This window comes from Epinephelus fuscoguttatus, linkage group LG1 (genome assembly GCF_011397635.1).
Source record: "Epinephelus fuscoguttatus linkage group LG1, E.fuscoguttatus.final_Chr_v1".
Taxonomy (NCBI): Eukaryota; Metazoa; Chordata; class Actinopteri; order Perciformes; family Serranidae; genus Epinephelus; species Epinephelus fuscoguttatus.
In genome coordinates, this window is record NC_064752.1 from 10,893,116 (window position 1) to 10,914,115 (window position 21,000).

Sequence of the window (21,000 nt, forward strand, 5' to 3'; positions counted from 1 at the left end):
AGTTCAAACACCTGAGGAATGGAGAACTTCCAACACTCAGTAACCATTTGCTAAGTCCCGCCCCTTGTTGTTACTGATGCTACACCTGTAACAGAGAGAGAAAGAGAGAGGTGAGTTAGAGAGGTAATAATAAGGGGAAACAAAGATTATTTTCGGTTGTCACACAGGCTGAGCGCCGGTCAGGTTATTACTGTAGTAAACCTCTTTTACCCCCCGTCACACTGCAAAGGACAGACTGATCAGGCTCCTCTTCTGTGGAACCATCTTCCTGTTTTGGTCTGGGAGGCAGACACCGTCTCCATCTCCACATTTAAGACTAGACTTAAGACTTTCCTTTTTGATGAAGCTTATAATTAGGGCTGGCTCAGGATCGTGGATCGTAGTTGTGCTGCTGCTGTGCTCCTGCCTGATGCCTCCTACTACTGCTGTTATTATTGTCATACTTCTCCTTTTATTATACACATGACTATTATTGTCACATAAATATACTGTCATATACTAATATTTACTTATAACATATATGCTACCAAAATACAGTTATTATCATTATTATATTATTACTAATTTGAGTGTTATCATAGCTAATATCATCACTGTCTGTGCTGCATCTCTCTCTGTCTCTCTTTATGCATCATTTTGTCATATGGAACAGTGTAAATTTATTATGTTGATCTGATCTGCACGACATCTATTGCACGTCTGTCTGTCTGTCCTGGAAGAGGGATCCCTCCTCAGTTGCTCTTCCTGAGGTTTCTACCATTTTTTCCCTGTTAAAGGTTTTTTGGGGGAGTTTTTCCTTATCTGCTGCGAGGGTCCAAAGGACAGAGGGATGTCGTATGCTGTAAAGCCCTGTGAGGCAAATTGTGATTTGTGATATTGGCCTTTATAAACAAATTGAATTGAACTGACTTGACTTGAAAATAATCAATCAATCAATCAATCAATCAATCAATTTTATTTATAAAGCCCAAGATCACAAATCACAATTTGCCTCACAGGGCTTTACAGCATACAACATCCCTCTGTCCTTTGGACCCTCACAGCAGATAAGGAAAAGCTCCCCAAAAAAACCCTTTAACGTGGAAAAAAAAAAACGGTAGAAACCTCAGGAAGAGCAACTGAGGAGGGATCCCTCTTCCAGGACGGACAGACGTGCAATAGATGTCGTACAGAACAGATCAGCATAATAGTTCAAAACTGTCTCATTAACTGTGTTTTATGGTTTGTTAAACTGATTTTCTTTTCTTTGTGCATTAGGGATGAAGCTTAAGATAATATATTTATTGAGAAGGCCAATCAAGAGGCAAACTTGCAAATGATGACTCGCCCTATTCTCCCTATGATTGACTGGTACTCGTCGCCTTCATTGGTTGGATTGGTTAGGGTTAGGCAAGAGGATTGGGATCGGTTGGGGTTAGGATAAAAATGTCAGGGTAAGACAATCAGAGGCAGAGTAAGGCGTGCCATTCCTCTGCCATCCTCGGATTCGCAAATTCGCGAGCTTAACTTCATGCTACTGCAACCTTTATGTTAATGTCATGGTATCCGGTTCAGACTTGTGCTGTGTTGAAGACACCAACATGTTAAAACTGCCTGCAGATTAACATAAAGAGGCGCATGTCTGACAGGGTCTGAAACAGTGAGCAGTTTGAGAAAGCAACAGAAGCAGCTTCTCACTTTTTGCCAATGAACAAAAATACTGTTGGCTGTAATGACAGCTGCCACTAGCAGATTTTGTAATCAGTGGCTGGCTCAGTCACAAGATGACTTTACAATGTTTCCAGCTGATTCATATCAAATGAAAACTCTGCAGGTTTTAAATATTTCCATGCATCACAAAAATGCTGACCATGAAGCCTATAGCTGTGACAGGGCCTACATCACACCAATATGGTAGATTGATGTTTCATATCTGAAAAAATACTGCACAATGACATGAATAGACTGTTATAATACACTCATGAGACTGAAACTTTGAAATCAAGGTGTTGTAGTGCTTTGGGCCCCAGTTATTAAATGTATATAATGCAGGATTTTCCTAAAAACAACAACAACAAAAAAACAATGCGTAGACTCATACAAAAGCAATTCCTCTCTACCATCAGTAGAGATGTGTGGGGGTGTATTTATCTGCAGAGACGCTGCCCTCTTCTCTTCTAATGTAGCTGAGGTCGGGACGTTACTGGGCTGCTACATTTGAGCAGTGGCTTGTAAGGTCGGGACATTATAAAAAGGTATTCGCTTAGCAGATTGCCAAAAAAACAAAGGTAGCAAGGTGAAATGCCAAGGAGACAAATCTCGCTCCAAGACAAGAGTGAATCTGGGGTGGGCTTTCACTTTCACCTTTTATGTCCCTTTCTTTAAACAATACCACAATTTACTTGAGTATATTTTTAAGCCAGTAATCCACTTTTTACTTGACTTAATTTGCCATCTATACCTTTGTTCCAACTAGTCTGCTCTAAATGTGAGGATGTAGTGTAGGGGGTGAAAGTGTGAGAAGCACCTCTGCTACAGATGTGAAGTTTCCAGCTACCTGGAAGAAAAGACGCACCACCTGTCTTTTGGCCACAATGCAATCATGACGGAGCAAAACCCAGAACAAGAGGCAGCTTCCAGTGACAATCCCTGGCCACAACTCATTTACCAAAATCTAAAAAGACAAGTTACATGATGATATGCTTGATGAGATCTCCGCCTTTAAAAACTCCTCTTCTCCACAAGCACATTGAAGTAAGGTGCACATACTGGTGGTGAAAATGAAGTTATCTAACTAACCTTATTCTAAGCAAGGTCATTTAATTTATCCACTTTGGAACAGATATTAAATAGGAGAAAGAGAACTGTAGGCGAGGAGCAGATGGACAGTGAGAGTGGGAGATGGTTTATATCTCATTTGTTTAGGCCAGTGGTTCTCAAATGGTGTGCTGTGGCACACTGGTGTGCCGTGATGCCAATCCATGTGTGCCGTGGGATTTTGTGATAACCACACATTATTACTGCAATATTCAAATGGGCCCATACAAAAAGTTATGAATACATTTTTTATTGTCTGTGTCAGTATGTTGTGTGCACCCATTTCCTAAGAAAGATGGGAAACGCCACCACATCACATTACCTTACATTATTTCCCGTCTAAATGGATGTGTTACTGTTGCTTTGATGTGATTTTAAAAACTTTAAAATGAATTCTTGAATCATTTGGTTAATAAATATTTCATGAGTAACGGCTGGTTGTCAATTGTAATTAATGTTAGTAATTAAAAACAAACTTTTATGTTTCGATGAGTGATAACACACATCATAGTGGCTACTGTGCACAGATATAGATACAGGTGTTGCCTTGAGATTCTGGCTTGTCCTTTGGTGTGGCTTGGGCACCAGTACTTTTCAACTTTAACTTGATTAGCTTTTTTTAACCTTTACTTGAATCATTTTTAAGGGAGTAATTGCACCTTTGCTTGAGTATAGATTTTCCGTACTCTACCCACCACTGCTGGTGAGCACTTAAGGAGAGGATGGGGATGGAGAGCGATACAGATCACACACATCAACTCATGTACCATTTCTAGTTCCACAGCTGAGACTGATAATAATGGATCTGGAAATTCTTGCACATTGACTTGCTAGAACATTTTGGTCCCAATCTAAAACAGAAGAACCCTAGCAGACACGAGGGACTCCATCTCCCAGCATGCCTTGAGCAGCATCTGCAGGAGGATCCCAGATGAACAGCTAGAAGATGGATGGTTGTACGGTGTGTTCCCTCTGTTACTGTGTGTATCGCTGCAGTACAGGTTCCCTCTTGCACATGTCGAGGCTTCATGAGGAGTTTCAGTCAGAGAGGAAGACATCCAGAGGGAGAACGCTGCATCTGATTGGCTGATGACCCTTAACAGGCCACCAATCAGACACCATCCTCACTGTGTGACTGCGTGTGTTTCCCTCTCCATCTCTGAACGCACCGTGTCAGCCTGCGCATATTTTTATGTTTGCAGAGCTGCATGCATGCATGAGTGTGTGTGCGTGTGTGCAGGATGCTAAAACCTGGAGCTGTGAAGGAGGGGGAGGGGCACGGATTGAGACGCTGACAAATTAAATGAAAAAAGAAAGAAAGAGGGGATACACAGAAGAGAAGAAGAAGGGAGGAGGAGGACAGTGAGGAGAGGACAGATGCTGAGGAGAGAGTGATAGTGAAAGGCACGCTGAGGAGAGATAGACAGAGAGAGTGAGAAGGAGGAGGAGGAGGAGGAGGAGGAGGAGACGATCTGCTGGAGGAAGCAGCAGCATCGTTGATTTCCACAGGAACCAAGGCAGCTATCCTCTGTTGCCGTGACGATGGGCTGCTGGCTCTCTGGACCGTGGATGGGAGACCAAATGGTGAGCGTCCAAAGACCTGTTCAATGTTCTGAATGATGCTGGGTGTGTGTTTAATGATGTCTGATTTGAAGAAGATGGAACTGAGCTCTGTAAGACACGTTCAGGTTTGTGTGTGTGTGTGTGTGTGTGTGTGTGCGCGCCTGTAGATGCAGATGCAAAATGGCATCATCTCATAATTTCTGCAGGACTCTGCATTTGTGTGTATGTATGTATGTGTAAAATGAGCCTAATGTGTGTGTTGAATCTGAAACAGTTTATGTCCTTTTTTGGGAAATATATAAAATGATCATGTTGTGTACAAGAATGAGGTTCATATTCGTCATCTCCATCTGCTGAAGGCTCACAGTCGTTCTGCTGCCATCCTCTGTAGCCACACACAGGTGCCATTTTGTGCTTCTCAGCTCATGTAATGTGTGTGTGTGTGTGTGTGTGTGTGTGTGTGTGTATGCGTGTGTGTGTCTGGTTGAATGTAGCGGAGGGTGACTCATGGTTGTGATGTGCTGGAGTTAACAATACTGTTCATGCGTCTAATTCGATGGCTGCTGAGCTGCATGTGTGTATGTGAGTGTGTGTGTGTGAGTGTGTGTGATGTGTGTGTGTGTGTGTGTGTGTGTGAGAAGCAGGATGAGGTTGATGCTGGCTCGTAGGTGTTAACCCTTTAGTGGAAATATGGACATCATGTTCACATTCGTCATATTTGATATAAATGGCTCAGAATTTGACTGTCTGGTAATTTTGGAATAAATCTACCATCTGTCTGCAGGCAGATCTGTGTCTCGTGACCCAGTTGCATAATGTTGACTAATTCAGTTTGTTTGTCTGTAGTGTGTTCACACTGTAAAATAAAAGGCGCTAGAAGTGCAGTTAAAATGGCAGCATGCTGACTAAAATTTGGCTGTGGTATCGCTGATGCTGTTTTCCCACAATGCATAGATGGATTAGAGCTTTCTCTCATGTCTGGCATTCCCATAAAGTTGTTGGACTTCTGAGAGACAGATTTAATAAGAGTGGTGCAGCAGAGGTATGGGTCAAACTCCCACAACACTGGAACCTACATTTCCCATAATGCAGTTGGATAGTGTCTTGTGATTAGGCCCCCTGTGCCTGGTAAACAGCCACATCTTTAGAACTCCACACCTCCAGCTTACGATGCAGACTTTCTGTTATACATTCATCACCTTCAAGTCCAAGCTGGGATAACCCTGATGACATCACAACGACATCATCAGGGTTACTGACAGAGCTCCTCCAAATCTACAGAAGACATTATACCAGTGATACTCAACTTGTTGACCATGGGCCAAATCTGGTCCGTGATCGTGTGTTGCCGGGTGGCCTACCAACCACTGTCTAATTCACAATTAAAATACACTGATTCTGACTGGGATATCTTTTTCTACTTTGAAAGCAACTACAGTGTCAGAGTACATATCAAAATCATTAAAATTTAGCTTTTTTAAATAATTAAATAGAATAAAGTGCCAAGGGAGGATCCCGCCCAAGTCCCCGGACAGAGGTCCAGGCTACACCCTTAATGTCCTTCGTTCTAGAAACACCCATGCATGCATTTGCCCTGTAGGGTTCCTGCAACTGGATTTGCCTCTTGGCAAAGATGAGTGAGCAGAGCAAACACTGAAAGGCTGAAAACAGGCAGCTCTGTTTTTATATATACTGATAAATATAATTAACATTTGTTTATTAACTGCCCCCTGATTTCCAGTCATTTTGCAAAAGCGGCCCTCGGGCGAACCAAGTAGAGTATCGGTGCATAATAATTTTACAGGCTGAGGGGAACTCACATACACACGCTAATATTGGAGGAAAAAGGGTATAAAATAGGAGGAGAGCAGGTATTACATTTACATTACATTACATTCTCTGGAGGTCATTAGTGAATTTGAGTATTGCCATTCAGCCGTCCCGCTCATTGATTTATAAAACTGCCAACAAGTGTCAAAGAATTGTACAGATCTTACACGTAATGAAGCTCCTCTGATCAAACATTTAATTGAGTAATGTGGTAGTTGTGAATCCACAGAGAAAGATTGGAAACTCCGAAACTCTAAAGCCACTTTGCCACTAAAAAAAACAAAAAATACAAAAAAACACTAACATTTGTCTTTTTAATGTAATGGGAAAGGTTACAATCGGCATTCACACCTGGGTCAAATGACTCTGTAGTAGTCACAGGTATTTATCAGCTCCAGCTTCAGTCAGCATTGGTGGAAAAACAACACCCAGGTAATCACACTAATTTTAGCCCCTAAATTGGTGAAATGCAGTCACGTGCCACCACATAATACTGTCCGTCTCCGCCAAAGTAGCGTTCAAACATAGGTTCAAATTAGTCTATACCAAGTTTGAGAGAGCCACTGAAAAAGTAAGAGATATATGAAAAGAAGTAAGCACGGTAAAGCTTTCAGATGATTCCATGCTGCTCTTTGCTGTTTACTAATCTGTTTTCCAGCCTGTATGTGACGTCAAATGTGACACATCAAAAAAACCCAAACACACAGCCATACTCGCCTGCTGCAGAGACTCACTTTTGGTGCCAGGTCCTTTTGCTCTATTTCATCTCCCACTGTAGATAGTCCTCCCTCAATGCAGGCAGGATTCTCAGCTGATCAGCATAGCAATGCCAAATGAAACTGCCGTGACATCATCGTCATTGTGACACTTGGTGAACTCTTATCGGCCACCAAACTGAGTAATATCTGCATTTTGGCAGTTGTAGCGTGGCTTAGTGTTGGGAGCTGCTGTTTTTTAAAATCTGGGTCGCATGAATAAGAAATTGTGGTCACTATTGACAGTAGCTTGACTATTTATAAATGACGAATGCATGTTGCACTGATGACAATTCTTTCTGACCAATCAGTGGTCTGCAGTGTTTTAGCTCCACCTTCAAGTATTTGCTCAGCTCGGTTGAAACCTCGGCAGAGGTGGTACCAAAAAAGGTACCAGGCAAAAGGTACTATCCACATCTGTTCAGTTTGCAGCACCAAACAGCAGACAAAGTTGACGACCACTGGTGAAGACAGTGAAATATCTAACAGCTAAAGAGCCAGATGTTTTTCTCACGAGTTGGTGGAGACCAAACCGCAGCTAAAAGGAAAGCAAATACTGCACTTACATTCATCATGTGGACATAACCATGACTCCGTCAGGGTGACCATCTCACTCTGTGTCGGCTGGATTTGGGAATAGCCAACTGTTGCCACCATCACATCCTTTCTCTTCCCCTGTTTGCTTGTCTCAGGTGAGTGGGCGAAGTCTTGCAAACCTGAGCCAGCGGGATGCTTTGCGGATCCTGGCGGCCAGTCAGCGTCCAATCACCATGCAGATCAAGGGTCAGAGGGGGTGTGGCACTGAAGCAGACAGGGGAATGTGGGAGCCCCTTCCCCTCAACCTGCAGCACCTCAACCTGCCCCTCCCATTGATGGGGGCGGGGCTCAATGCCTCCAGTCCCTCCTACCAGGACAGGTATAGACACACACACACACACACACACACACACACACACAAATCTGCAAATCTAAGCATCTTTTAAAAAGTTAGAACAAGTGTCTAACGGTGTGTTCTTTACACAAACAACTATCAGTAGTACATCAGTTCAAAACTGAACCAGAAATCAGCTCTGTGTAATCCCATGAACCACTGCAACATCAAAAAAAAGAATGTCCTAAAACTTAGTTCAGTTTTGAAGTTAGTGAGCATAAAGTTATTATGATCAGTAAGGCCCTGATCACACAGAAAGAGTTTTAGCAGCTGGAGGCAGCTTTTTGTAACTGTTCTTAATGAGTATGAAGCTTTTTGCTGGCTGTATGCGCCTTGCGTTTCTGTGCTCAAGGTGCCTAGTGTTTTTGCAGGAGCGATCTGAACTTTTCAAGTTGAAAAAACTTAATCTCAGAGCAGAAAAGTGCCCCACATTGTCTCTGCTTTTTTCCTTTTTCTGAATTGGCTGATTTGAGTGGCGGGCCTTCTGTGGTGGTCACGTTTACAGTTGGTAAACGATGGAGGAGAAACTGGTGGTAGCGGCTGCTGGATACCCAAAGCTATACAACTTTACAAATCGCAGTTACCACAATCTCAACAGAAAACAGCAGGTGTGGAAGCAAATAAATACAGTACTTAAAACGGCCATCATCGAAGTGAAGCTCCTGGACCAACTGGTGGTACTCCCGTGATCCACCCTCTTTTTTAGGGTTTCATGTACCCATACAGATCTCTGTTTATCTGTGCCCAACAAACTATTTGCAGTCAGTCTCTCACCCTCAACCAGAGCTAGAGGAAACCCATTTTAATCACTACTAATTACTAGAAAATGATAAATGATTGCATGGGAAGGTTAGGGTAAGAAGGTGATGAGGTGGTTGCCTGGCAACAATAAAAAGGCAAAGCAAGCATTTTTGCAACCTGTAAAATGCTTTCTGTGTGATCAGGGCCTAAGAATGATGAACCACAGGAGTATATTAAGGTCTTAAGTTCTACGTCATAACAGGATTTAAAAATGATTTAGCCTTGAAAATGTCTTGTGTGTCCCTGTCCTCTGTCTCAGACATTACTACAGCCATCTGTCTCTGCCACAAGATCACTGTGAAGGAGGACGGTACAGCTACCTGTCCAGCTCCCCACGGGACACTGTGGACATCGGTCACCAGGTGAAAAGGAGAACCACACACATTTGTTGAATATAAATGTTATATTTTAATTGCAATCTGCAAAAACCAAAATATTGGGTATCACTCTGGCCTCTGCAACAATCAGTTTCAAATGCTTTAATTTAGTCGAGATTTAACAAAGACTTCCTTCAGTTAGTAATAAATGACCAACCCATAAACGTACAGAAACTTTGTGTTGTTTCTCATTTTCTTTTATCACATCATGAATCCCTCAGGATCCAGAACTGAGTGGTCGCGGACCAAAGGGACAGAACTGCCTGATGGGATGCTGCAATGCAAATTTAGACGAACCCAATGGCTGCCACAGCCAGGTATCCAAAACTGTGTTGAGTATCTTATTGTTAAGATTGCATACCATCACTTTCCTATTTTGAGTAGAAAATATAGAAACCGAGAGGGAATTCACATGAGAATTGTTTGGCCTCTGGGCTGCCGAACCAGCACAAATAAGACAAAAAGAAACTGTGTAATTCTAAAAGCACCCGCAAAGGGTGAAACGCACCACTAACTGTGCTGCCAGGTAAATACCATTTTGGAGCTCCTGTGCCATTTGCACAGAGCTAAATTAGGTAATGTTCATACACTACCACAAAACCTGCCCCTTTCTATCAAATTGTGCCTCACTGGAAAAAGAGGCCAATTCACAAAGATCAGCGCTAACAGCCACACGCAGTTAGAGTGAAATAATTAGTGTCTTCAGTGAGTTGGCGGTAACTGAAGCGTATTTATTAGGAGTGTCATTCCTGGCACTGACCCAAATACGGTTTCTCTCCGTCATGTTTAAAGTCCTTGCCTGAAGATTTGAGGAATGCCTCTGCACCCTGCGGGTCAGGACCTGCAGGTCACATCTGAGAATTTCAGTTTTTTTTTCTCTATGCCATCATTCTGCCTCCAGGGGCAACATTTATACTTATCCACATGGATAATTGCAATCAGATGCAAAAAACGGACTTCACAGGCGTGCACCGTTATATCACGAACACAATATTTTTTGTCTATCTGACCTTGACACAGGGCAGAAAGTGTTTTCAAGTGATGCGAGCAATCAGCAACTGCTATCCATTCTTTGTGAATTCGCCTGCAAGCGTGATTGCAATCATTTTTATTACTCAATCTTAAGAAAACAAAAATCACTAACAATATAAACTGAGTGTTTTGGTGTGCGTATTAATGTAAATGATCTTGGGACTGACGATGACTGTTGTTGCAGACGGATGACGAGGACTTCATGCTGGAGAAGCCAATGGGCTTCATGCCCCTCCATCATGAGCTGGACAGCGGTCTGGGCTGGACTGACGGCTCCATCCATCAGGGGGACCTCTCTGGGCTAGAGACCGAGGAAGGAGGCCTGGAAGACTGTCATTCTCATGGGGCCCTCGCCCCGGGGGGTTGTGGAGGCTTTGGTGGCGGTGGCTCTCCTTCCTCTGAGTCCTTTATTTCTTCAGAGCTCAGCGACTCTGGTTTTTACAGCGTAAGCACTGGGGAGTTTAGGCACTTTCAGAGGCTGCTGGAGAAGCGAATGCGGCTGTACAATGCCAGAATGCAACATCAGGGCGAACCCTGCGAGAGGCGGGAGCGGCGTGACAGCTGCCCTAAGAGCCACCGCGAGCTCCTGGAGGCCATCCCTGAGGCCCTGACCATGCAGCCTCAGTGTCCACGCCTGCAGCTCGAGTTGGAGGAGGGCACTGGGCCCATCATGGATCTCCCACCCCGTGGCCTTTTCAGGTAGAATCTTGTAGAAAGACACCTCTTCTAAAGATAAAGTGAGTGCGCAAACTCTGGCAGATTAAGTGTGACTAATTGTCCCGATAAACTACGAGCGACAGCAACAGTCAGAGAACTTATCGAGCCCTGAGCAAGCCTGAGCAAAGGCTTCCTGTTGTTTTGAAAATGGGTTGGAGGTGGACAAAACTTTGTTAAAAAAGAGCCAGTGCCACTAAAGGCTCATTTATAGTTGCATGCAGGCTGTATGCAAAGCCTACGCAAGTGGCTCACGTCGTAATGAGCAGTTATTCTTATGCAGTGGTGTCTCTGTGTCGCTCTGTAGTTACACCTTCAAAAGACTATTTGGCAGTGGGGTAGCTATGCCACTATGATGAGTTTTTGTGAAGTGCTGTAAATACTGATTGAGTTAAAACACACCTAAAACCTGGCTTAAAAGCAACAATGTTAAACAAAAGTACAAAATTCTGCTCTGATATAACACCTGTCTTTTGCTAGACACATTTTCCCCAAAACATGGTAACATTATTAGCATAATCCAATGACATTTTACACTGCATAAATTAGCCGAGCAGCTAGCAGAGTTTTCCCCCGATCATATGAAACCAGGAACAAAAGAAACATTCAACAAAGGGGAAGTTTCAAAATTCAGCTCCATTATAACTAACAAGGTTCACTAACAAATCAATTAAATAGTTTTTCCCGCTCATATACTAGTAATTAATAATATAATGAATATTGACAGTATTGAGCACAATTTACTTGCTAGTTTAAACCAGTTTAGAACCTTGTAAAACCTGTCTAAACTGAATCATTTTGCATCAGAACATCCATAATTTACACCAGCCTAAACAAGTATCTCTATTGTTTAAACCAGTTAAAACAAGATTATGTCTATCTCTCTAGACTAGTTTAAATCAATTTAAAAACTCTCAACACAAGTTTTGTGGAGTTAATCAATCTGCACAAATGTTTGACTCTAAACATTAGTTTTAATTTACCAAGAATATCTAATGACATCGTCAAGAATTTCATAGCTATATGCAGTAGATGAATTTAAATATCGATCTGAAGTTAAGGTACTTGTTAAATTCTTCTAAATATCTGCGTTCTCAAATGTGTCATTACTGTTTGTTTGTTGACCTCATTCTTTATATTTCCAGGGTCTCATCGGTCCAGTTCCATAAAGCTGACCGGCCCTGTCTCAACCGTCACAGCTCCAGCAGTGGAGCCCTCTTCAACCCCTCCCACGCCCATGCTGCAGTTTCTCGAATGAACGCCCCGGTCCTCTCCACTTGCAGCACCCCCTCCAGCCACCGGAGACCACTAGTACCCATGCAGCAGCACCACCAGGGCTCGAGTTCGGTGGGGATGCTGAGGAGAAGCCGAACGCTCCATCATCGCCCTCCTCCCCAGGAGTACCGCCGTCGAGCGAGCCACCCAGCTTCCCCCTCCTACTGCGCAGCAACCCTGCACCACTGTGGAGGTGTCCCGCCACACAACATCCTGCCACAGGGCCTGCCAGAGGAAGGTGAGCTAGTGGCTGGTGTGATGGCTTCTCACCCAGCAGGCCTGTCCCTCTCACCACAACAACACCCCGCCGCTCTGGGGCATATCAGGGGTGCCAGCACCCATGAACGATGCTGCGACAACAACCCCAATGCCCAGATCGCTCACCACGACTGGTGGCATTCACAGGAAAGAAGCTTGATGCCTGAGCAACTGGTGACAGAAAGGGACAGAGAGATTGAGAGGGAACTAGAGCAAGAAAGACAAATGCAAGAGAAAGAGCTGGAGAGGGAAAGGGAGCGAGAAAGGGAGGCACAGATTCAAGAGGAGATGGACAGAGAGAGGCAGCAGGAGTTGGGGAGGAGCCGAGCCAGAGAACAACAGCAGCTTCAGATTTCAGTCCATCCTCCTCAGGCTGGAGACGTCAATGACACCTGGCCGAAACCAGCCACCCGTCAGTCCCAGAGTGGCGTGGGAGGCAGAGGTCTCTATAGCACCCTGGAGGGCCACACAGGAGCTGGCTCTGCTGCTGGATGGGATGCAAAGAAAGGACATATGAATGCGAGTTCAAGCCCTAATCCCAGTTCTGGTTTTCAGCCAAGATCTAATCCAAGCTCCAAACCCAACGCAACCTCACGGATCTCAAGGAACCAGCTCCTGAGAGACCGGGCGTCTCAGCTGGCGGATGAACGAAGTGGAATGAGCACGGATGAAGAGACCAATACTGACATGCTGATGGGTCGGTACTGGAGTCGAATGGAGAGAAGGGAACACTTCCTGTTGGCCCGTGAGCAGAAGCAGCAGCAGCTGCAGGCAAGAGGAGGGAATATGCGGGACGCCATCACCAGGGGAGGATCCATCGCTGGAGGAGGAGGAGCCTCTGTTGGAGATGGAGGTGTGGTGGACAGCAGAGGAGGCGGAGCTTTTCCAGAGGGGCGGTGCAACACGGTCCTGGAGCTAAGTCAGAGGAAGCTGAGTCGTCTGAGGAACAGGAAGTTGTTGGATGACTGGACGACAGTAGAGGAGCTGCTGACTCATGGGACCAGGCTGGATAACCAGGAGGACATAATGTGTACCAGCTCTCTGCTGACGGTCACCACCGTCTAATTGCATGGGCACCACGTCTAACTGTAACTCTGTGTGCGCGCGCGTGTGTGAGTGTGCGTGATGTTGAGCTAACAGTACGACATTTCACTGAATCCTCTTGTTCAATTTTTTCCAGAGTCCGATGATGGGTATTAGTTTCATCTTTGTGTGTCCCATACACAGAGAGGTCCAGGATGTCTTTAGCCTAGCTAAGCACAAAAACTGGAGGCAGGGGGAAGCTGTTAGCCTAGCTTAATTTAACAAGTAACAAAAATTCACCTTCAAACAACCCCACAGCTGTCTGATCTAAACAAACAGCTGGATTATGCATCTGTGTAGCTGCATGGGTCTGACTGATGTCATTTTTATCTGCTCACGTGCATGCAGACCCTCTGTGGACGTTTTTTATTCCACCCCAAAATATCTTACTGTGCAGACTCTATGAATCCACAGCGCAGTGCATTTTGCCATCCACCCTGCTCTCTCTGTCCTCTCTGGAGTACCGTACTAAGGGCCCTATGATTTCTGCAGCACCGAAAACAGAGATGGAACTGCAGAGATAAGGTTGTCCAGAGTCAGCCTCTAATGTTTCTGTATCAAGCTAGCCAACGTAGCATTTGAGTGGTCAAGCCGGTAGCTGCCATTAAAGTTGTAGTGCACCTGGAGAGTACCCGTATTCTACTCTGTAAATATACTGAAACAGCCCAGGATACAGAAATGACTATGCCGGCTTTTCAAAATAAGGAGTTAATACAGTGTAAATGCATGTATGGAAATAAGATTAATTGGATTATATTCACAGGAAGTATAAACATGTTACCTGTGTCCCTTATGAATAAGGAAATCTCACTAAATTGTGAGGGAAATTATTAAATTATTGAAAATAGTACAAAAAAGAATGCATTGGTGGTTTACCTCAAATTCATTGATAATTATTAAACTGATTTTTTTCTTATCTAATTATTGAAATTATATTCATCCACAACATATTCAGACACTCTTTCTGATGACAAAATGTGCTTAAACAATAAAACACAGAATTCAGAAAAATTAAAACCAAATCTGAAAAAATAAAAACACATTTCATAGGGCCCGACATACTTGAAACACAAAGATGAAACTGGTATCCATCCTCTCATATGATTAAACAGAACAAGAGGATTTATGGACATGCTGCTGTTCCTTTAATGAATGTGCGCGCGAGAGGGAACCTCACTGTCATCGCTGTACATCACCTCAACTGATAGCTTTATGTGTGGGTGTGTCACCACTGTACAGCACTCTGGACAAAATGTGTGTGTCAGTGCATGACGCTTGTAAAGACAAACAGCTGAACAAGGTCAGATGAGCGTGTGTGTCTGCATCATGTCTTATGCTACATCTTATGCTACATTTATTTCACAGAATCTTTGACAAAATTTACAAAACTTTTGGGTTCAGACTCAAATCCTCAAACAGACCATGAGATTTCGGGGAGCAATACTGTTCTGCGTGATGTACCTGGCTGTGCACTAACGATAGATCACATACGACTACTTTTACATCAGGGCCACAGAACACATCTACTGTAGCAATGCAGACAAAGACAACTGAGATTTGATACCAAATCCTGAATGGTTTTTATAGAAACTCTGTTTACAATTAAAATACCAATCGGTGGGAGCTTTTGTAACTAAAATGAAAAAAAGCGACCTGATTTCCTTGGTTGTGAAACACTAGTGAAACCGTGTTGATCAGGGATGGGGAACAATGTGCCATGGAGGTTCTCAGAGGATTTCGGCAGCAGGTTGACGCTCTTACCACCACAGAAACCCCACCAATTAAAACAATACATGTACTTTTTAGGACATGAGTACCATGATTATGAAAGTGAGGCGCACTCACTCCATTGTACACAGCACACTGACTAAAAAACAAAATTGCTCTGACTTTGAGTGAGCAGCTCTAGTATCCATCTCATGATTCGGAGGCGCTCCATAATTTAATGTCTCCTTCCTTGGACCATGCTCCACCCTTCCATCAAGTTTCATGAAAATGAGGGCAGCAGTTTTTCTGTTATCCCTCTGACAAACAGACAAATGCACAGATGAACGCACAAATGACATCAAAACCATGACCTCCTCAGCGGAGGTAGAGGAAGTCTCTGAAAGGGAAGCACTAATAACGTGTGAAGTTTAAATAACCAGAGTGTTGTTACTGTTCTGCTGGCCTGCGTGAATGCAGCGTAAGATTTTGGGCTCTTCATGGCACATAGTTCCCTGTTCCTGCTGGTGTCTTTACTGTTGGCAGGATGTTTACAGATCTACCTACCCAGGTAACAGCTTATGCACGTTTACTGAAATCTACAGACATGCGTTGACTGTGCGGAAAAAAATTCCACGGAAGATACACCTCAAGTCAACTTAGGTTGTCTAGACTGCTGCAGTGTTTGTACAGTCAGGACAGACAGAGCTCAAGACAGCGTTGACATTCCACTAAAAACAGGTACAGTGGGAGTGAATCTGAAATCTGCTGATTCCAGGTCTGCAGTTCGGGAAAATGTGCAATAATACCTCAAGCTAGTTTTAATATGAAAATGAAGGTGTTGTGTGCGCTACCTGTCAGGAGTTCATCGAATGCAGTAACTCGTTTTAAATCAAACAGATGCACAAATGTGACGAGTCGCCATGAGTGCACAGTAATCCTAGAATCTGAAATGGCAAGAGCAAAGGTTGTGTAGATATTTACATTATTTCTTTACATTGTTTTCATTGAGAGGGACCTAAGAAAACAACTTTTTGCACATCGTTTTTTATACTAAAAGTTTCCCTACCTTTCTGTACCAGGGACTGAGGCCAGTGGAAAGACTGTAGATAGAACGACAGTATGTGTTGATGTTTTCTTTATAAACTATCATAGTGATTTATGGAGGAAAAAAATAAGTTTATTGTCATTGTGTTGGACATATTTCAATATTTTTCTTGTGATGGTTACGAAACCAATGTGAACAGTTTTTATGATCTTTAAAATCTACTTAATTTCCTTAAAAGCTGGTGAAATTTTTGATTTACCATTTTCAAAGAGTGAACACAAAATGTGAATATTATTGTCGCTTTAAATGGCTAAATTGAATTTTACTGTTGTTTTGTGTCATTATGACATGTACATATTGATTTTGTCAGAAGGTGCAGATGAGGTCAGAGATAGTAACAGGTCATGCTGATGCCATCAGACGCCTCCAGTGGTTTATCATGTGATTCTGTAGGTTTATAGCTGTGTTATGGAGGCTGTACATACAGCACAGAGATCAACATTGTAGTAGTAGTACGTTTAACACTCACAATATTGTCAAAATCCATGGAAAATGGTTCAGTTTTGTTAAATGTGGCATCCATGAATTTTGAGTAGGATCACTGACACTAATGCTTTAAAGAACACTGCAACATTTTGGATAAATATTCTTGTTCTGTCTTGTCCAGGGTCGGATGTTTCAGCTGGATATCAGTTTCATCTCTGTGTGTTTAGTAAAACAATGGTTCCTGGATGTGTTTAGCCCAGATTAGTACAAATACTGGAAGCAAAAGAAAAACTTCCAACAGCAGATGTTAGGGTGCAGGAATAGAAATACAAGAACTTACATTTTCTACAGGATGTGTTTGGTTTAGTTGGCACAGAGAGATACAGCTAGCCTATTTCTGCCAGTACTCTGAGCGACATGCTAACGTCCTGATTGTGAGCACACTGATTGACAGACACAGCTGTCAACTATGATGTCACATCTCCTTTTTATAACATCAAATAACTAATTAAAACCAAATTTATCAGAAAAATGAACACACATCAGCGTGATCAGATCTACCTAAAATGACAGAAACCAGTTGCTAAAATTGGTCAAATTTGTTGCCAAATTTGTTGTCAAATTACAAACATTATTAATCACATAAAACAAGTTTCAACCATAAACTGCGATCAGATTTTGGACCTTGTCCACTTTTGTTTCAGGATCAGCTGCAGACTGACTTGGTAGAGATGGCTGCCATCTTGTTTTTACATTGACTAGTGTATTATCGTTTTGTTATCACTAGAAGGCTCAAAAAAAAGTGTCCACTAATGAGGACAATAGGTCTCAGTTGAGTAGAATGCAGTATAAGGTCAAGTAAACCCAAAATTTAATGTCCCCATATGAGGACACAGGGTCACAGAAGGATGTGAACCAGCCACCAGGGGTCAATAGAGATGTTTTGACATCACTTTAGGGAAGCATTCATGTCATCCATCTTTATACAGTCTATAGTCTGGACCAGGGGTGGTGAATCTAGAATGATGCTGCTCATGGGGCTAAAGAAAAAAAATACAACATCAACAAAGCTGTCTGATTTATCCTGTTCCCTAACAAGCTAGTCATCAATCCAACAATTTGCAAACTGCCTCGAGAGAGTCCAAAATAAAGGAACCTGATATACACGCTACTGCTACTCTGGCAGAGAAAAAACTGCATGGCTCGGTTGTTTGTTTGTTTTTCTTCCCAACGAGGGAAATAGCTGTCCCTCAGCACAACACCACACATAGCTGAATCACTAAATAATCAGAGATGTGCAGCAGTAATTCAGAGGTCAGGAACCAGGCTAAGCTTTGGAGTTGCTGGAAGGATTTTTCTCTTTTGACTGAGCAAGGCTAGCAGCTTCCCTTTGCTTTCAGTCTTTGTGCGAGGCTAAACACATCCATGGCCTGTGTACTGAGAATAGAGAATAGACTGACTCATCTGACTCTGGAGAAGACAGAGAGCAAGATGGTTTACAGAAATGTCGAACTGTTTGTTTAAAACACCTTAAACGTTCAGACTCAGAGAGAGAAGAGAAGTGGAATCTGTTTGTTTCCACGTTTTCCCTCTCCCTCTCGGCTGTGACTCAAACAGTCTGAATAATGGATGACGAAGAAAGATTTTTTTCTTCCCACCCGCCCCCCCCCTTTCACTCTCTTTGCTTACGTTACACAAGGACACTGAGGGCTGAAAATAGCGCTGCTGTCCTCATGTGATGTGAAAATTAAAAGCACACTGGAGCGGAGACACTTGCTGCTGGGGAACTCAACACTTGTTTTACTCCATCTGACAATCCCTCCATCCAGCCTGCAACACCACCTCCATCTGTCTGTGCAAGGGTACTTTTCACAACAGCAAGCTTTTTGGAATATGATGATGTACATGTGATTGTAATAAAGAGATTTTAATTAGCTATGAAACTGTGGTTTTGTGTTTTTATTGAACACATTGCAGATATTTTAGATGTTTTGAAACTTGGACACAGATATTTAAGTCTTTCATAACTGGTCTGAGTAGGTGAATTAATGTAATACTGTTATACATTATGAATTGAGGCCACATGTTTTATGTACAGCATGTGAAGAGATTACTTAAGAGTCCCTTCTTTAGCTACTGGCCTGGACCCCACATGAGTCCATTATAAATCATGCATTAACATACATCATGCATTAAAGCACAACAATATTCTGTTGGGTCAGTCATTAATTAACCTTAAATAAATAAGGCATGAACCTTTTTTTAAATCAGATGTTGCAGTTAAGGTTTGAATAAATACTGCTGGTTTAAAAAAATGTCTTGTAATAACTGTTGACAGCATTTGATAAATAGGATGGAGATTAAGAAGAAATCATAAAAATAAATATTTAAAAATATGTTTTTTGAATGGTTTTTTTTTGCATTATTAACATGTTCTATTGCAAGTACTACTTTTTTGCTCTTTGTGGTTTCTGTTATAATACCTGTCATACTGATTTGTTTCTGCTGTAAAGCTGAGCTGCATTTTATGTTATGAAAGGTGCTATATAAATAAAGTTTACTATTATTAAAAAAACAAAATTACATTCACCAGATATATGCAGCTTACCCTTATTCTCTCCTCAGGGGTCTCATTTATAAAACCATGCATAGGATCCATGCTAAAAATTTATGTTCAAAAATTCAAATATGGTGTGCGCCAAAAAATATTTGACAATTTCTACAATCAGGCTTCCACCTCAGCATCTGCGTTGCCAATTTCCTGTCTCTCAAAATGTTCGTAAGCGTAGGTCAAAGTTTCTACCATCAAGTCTGTTTTTATAGATCACAACTTTTGCGTGGGAAGTGGCGTAAACCTCTTTCAGACCTTGTTTTCTGCATATGCAATGTTTATAAAGAGACGCCTGTATGTTCAAATCAGACAACTTTGGAGGTGCTGGAGGACTGAGCTGGGCTAGCAGCTTCCATTTGCTTCCAGTCTTTGTGCTAAGCTAAGCAAAGCTGGCCCTGAAGCTCAAAATCAGAAAAGAAAAAACAAAAAAGTTACTTATTATCAATGCATCTATAATTCACCAAGTCACATAATAACAACAGAGCCATCTCTATGACACTTCAAACTCTATCTGCTGATGAAAACCTTGAGCTGCAGTAAAAAGTTCTGGGAGGCAAAGTTTCTGCAAGTATCCAAGTATCTACAAGTACAGCACTTTACCTTCACACTGGGGTTCAATGACAAACATCGGTATTCAGTCTCAATTATATTGTCTTTTCATAAAGTATATATATTTCACTGATTGATGATTATTGATGTTTTTAAATGCAGTGGGTCATAATTAGTTCACAGACTCAGTGGAGGCATTTTCAATGTGCCACTCATAATATTTAAATATTTTTTCTTTCTCTACTTCAGTGCAGTAATCAGTTGGAGGTGTTGTAGGAAAGAACACTTTATTTTAAACCTTTTTCTTTCCAAGGGGCCACACACTTGGCCTCACACACTTGTATTGATGTTTCAGTAGCAGCAATGAAAAGACAGAGTGTGAGAAACCAGGGAAAAGTGACTCACAGAGCCCCCCAGTGGGACAAAAGATCAAGACCTCTGCCCTGAAGACACAGGGGCTAAGGAGTGTGGTGGTACTGATGTGAAAACCTGCTCATCTGTTTTAGAATGAATATTATGAGCATACATGGCAATAAGTAACAAATTTGTGGGTTTTTTTTATCTATTCATTTTTTGCATTCAAACAGTTTCCATGTAGTGTGACCCTCAGCACTTCAGTCAGCTGTTTCTTGTATTTTTCTTTTCGGTAAAACTTCGATTGTGTATTTTTTTTAATTGCTAATTGTTTTGAGCTGCTTATCACCACCTGTCATCATAGAGCCTGTCAGACTATTGGTGCACATATCAGTGTGGCAGCCAAAACTATTTTAACCTGACAAAGATCCAACTGGGATCAAAACGTATATTTAAATGCTTTTGTGTTTTGGAGCCGGCATACAGATGATATACTTTTAATCACCTCCAAGGATTTCAATGAGTATTGCAGACATGTTACGGACAAATAATTTTTCCACTGATGTTTCTATTCAGTGATTTGTACCCTACAGAATGTAAGTGATGTTTATACTTTGACTGTATACAGAATCCACAGTCCACTGCACGTGTGATTCATTACGGTCATTGATCCTGTCCTCCATCTGTTCGTCTAATATGACCACTGAGCATGTGGCAGCTCAGCGTTCCCTTTTATTTTGAGCGGCACTCTGATGGGCTGAAAACGGTGAGAAAGTCCAGTCATACCCAGACTCACACATTGATATGGAGATGTGGGACTATAAATAGGAGGG

General features: G+C 42.3%; 1 protein-coding gene across 1 annotated transcript; it reads left to right on the forward strand.

Moving 5' to 3' along the window:
* Positions 1-3,964: 3,964 nt before the first annotated feature.
* On the forward strand, positions 3,965-16,281 carry LOC125889386 (uncharacterized). The gene is made up of 6 exons (XM_049577302.1): positions 3,965-4,380; positions 7,637-7,860; positions 8,936-9,038; positions 9,275-9,370; positions 10,270-10,784; positions 11,945-16,281. Exons 1-6 carry the CDS (start codon positions 4,339-4,341, stop codon positions 13,395-13,397), a joined length of 2,433 nt encoding a protein of 810 aa, XP_049433259.1. The 5' UTR covers positions 3,965-4,338; the 3' UTR covers positions 13,398-16,281.
* Positions 16,282-21,000: the final 4,719 nt, after the last annotated feature.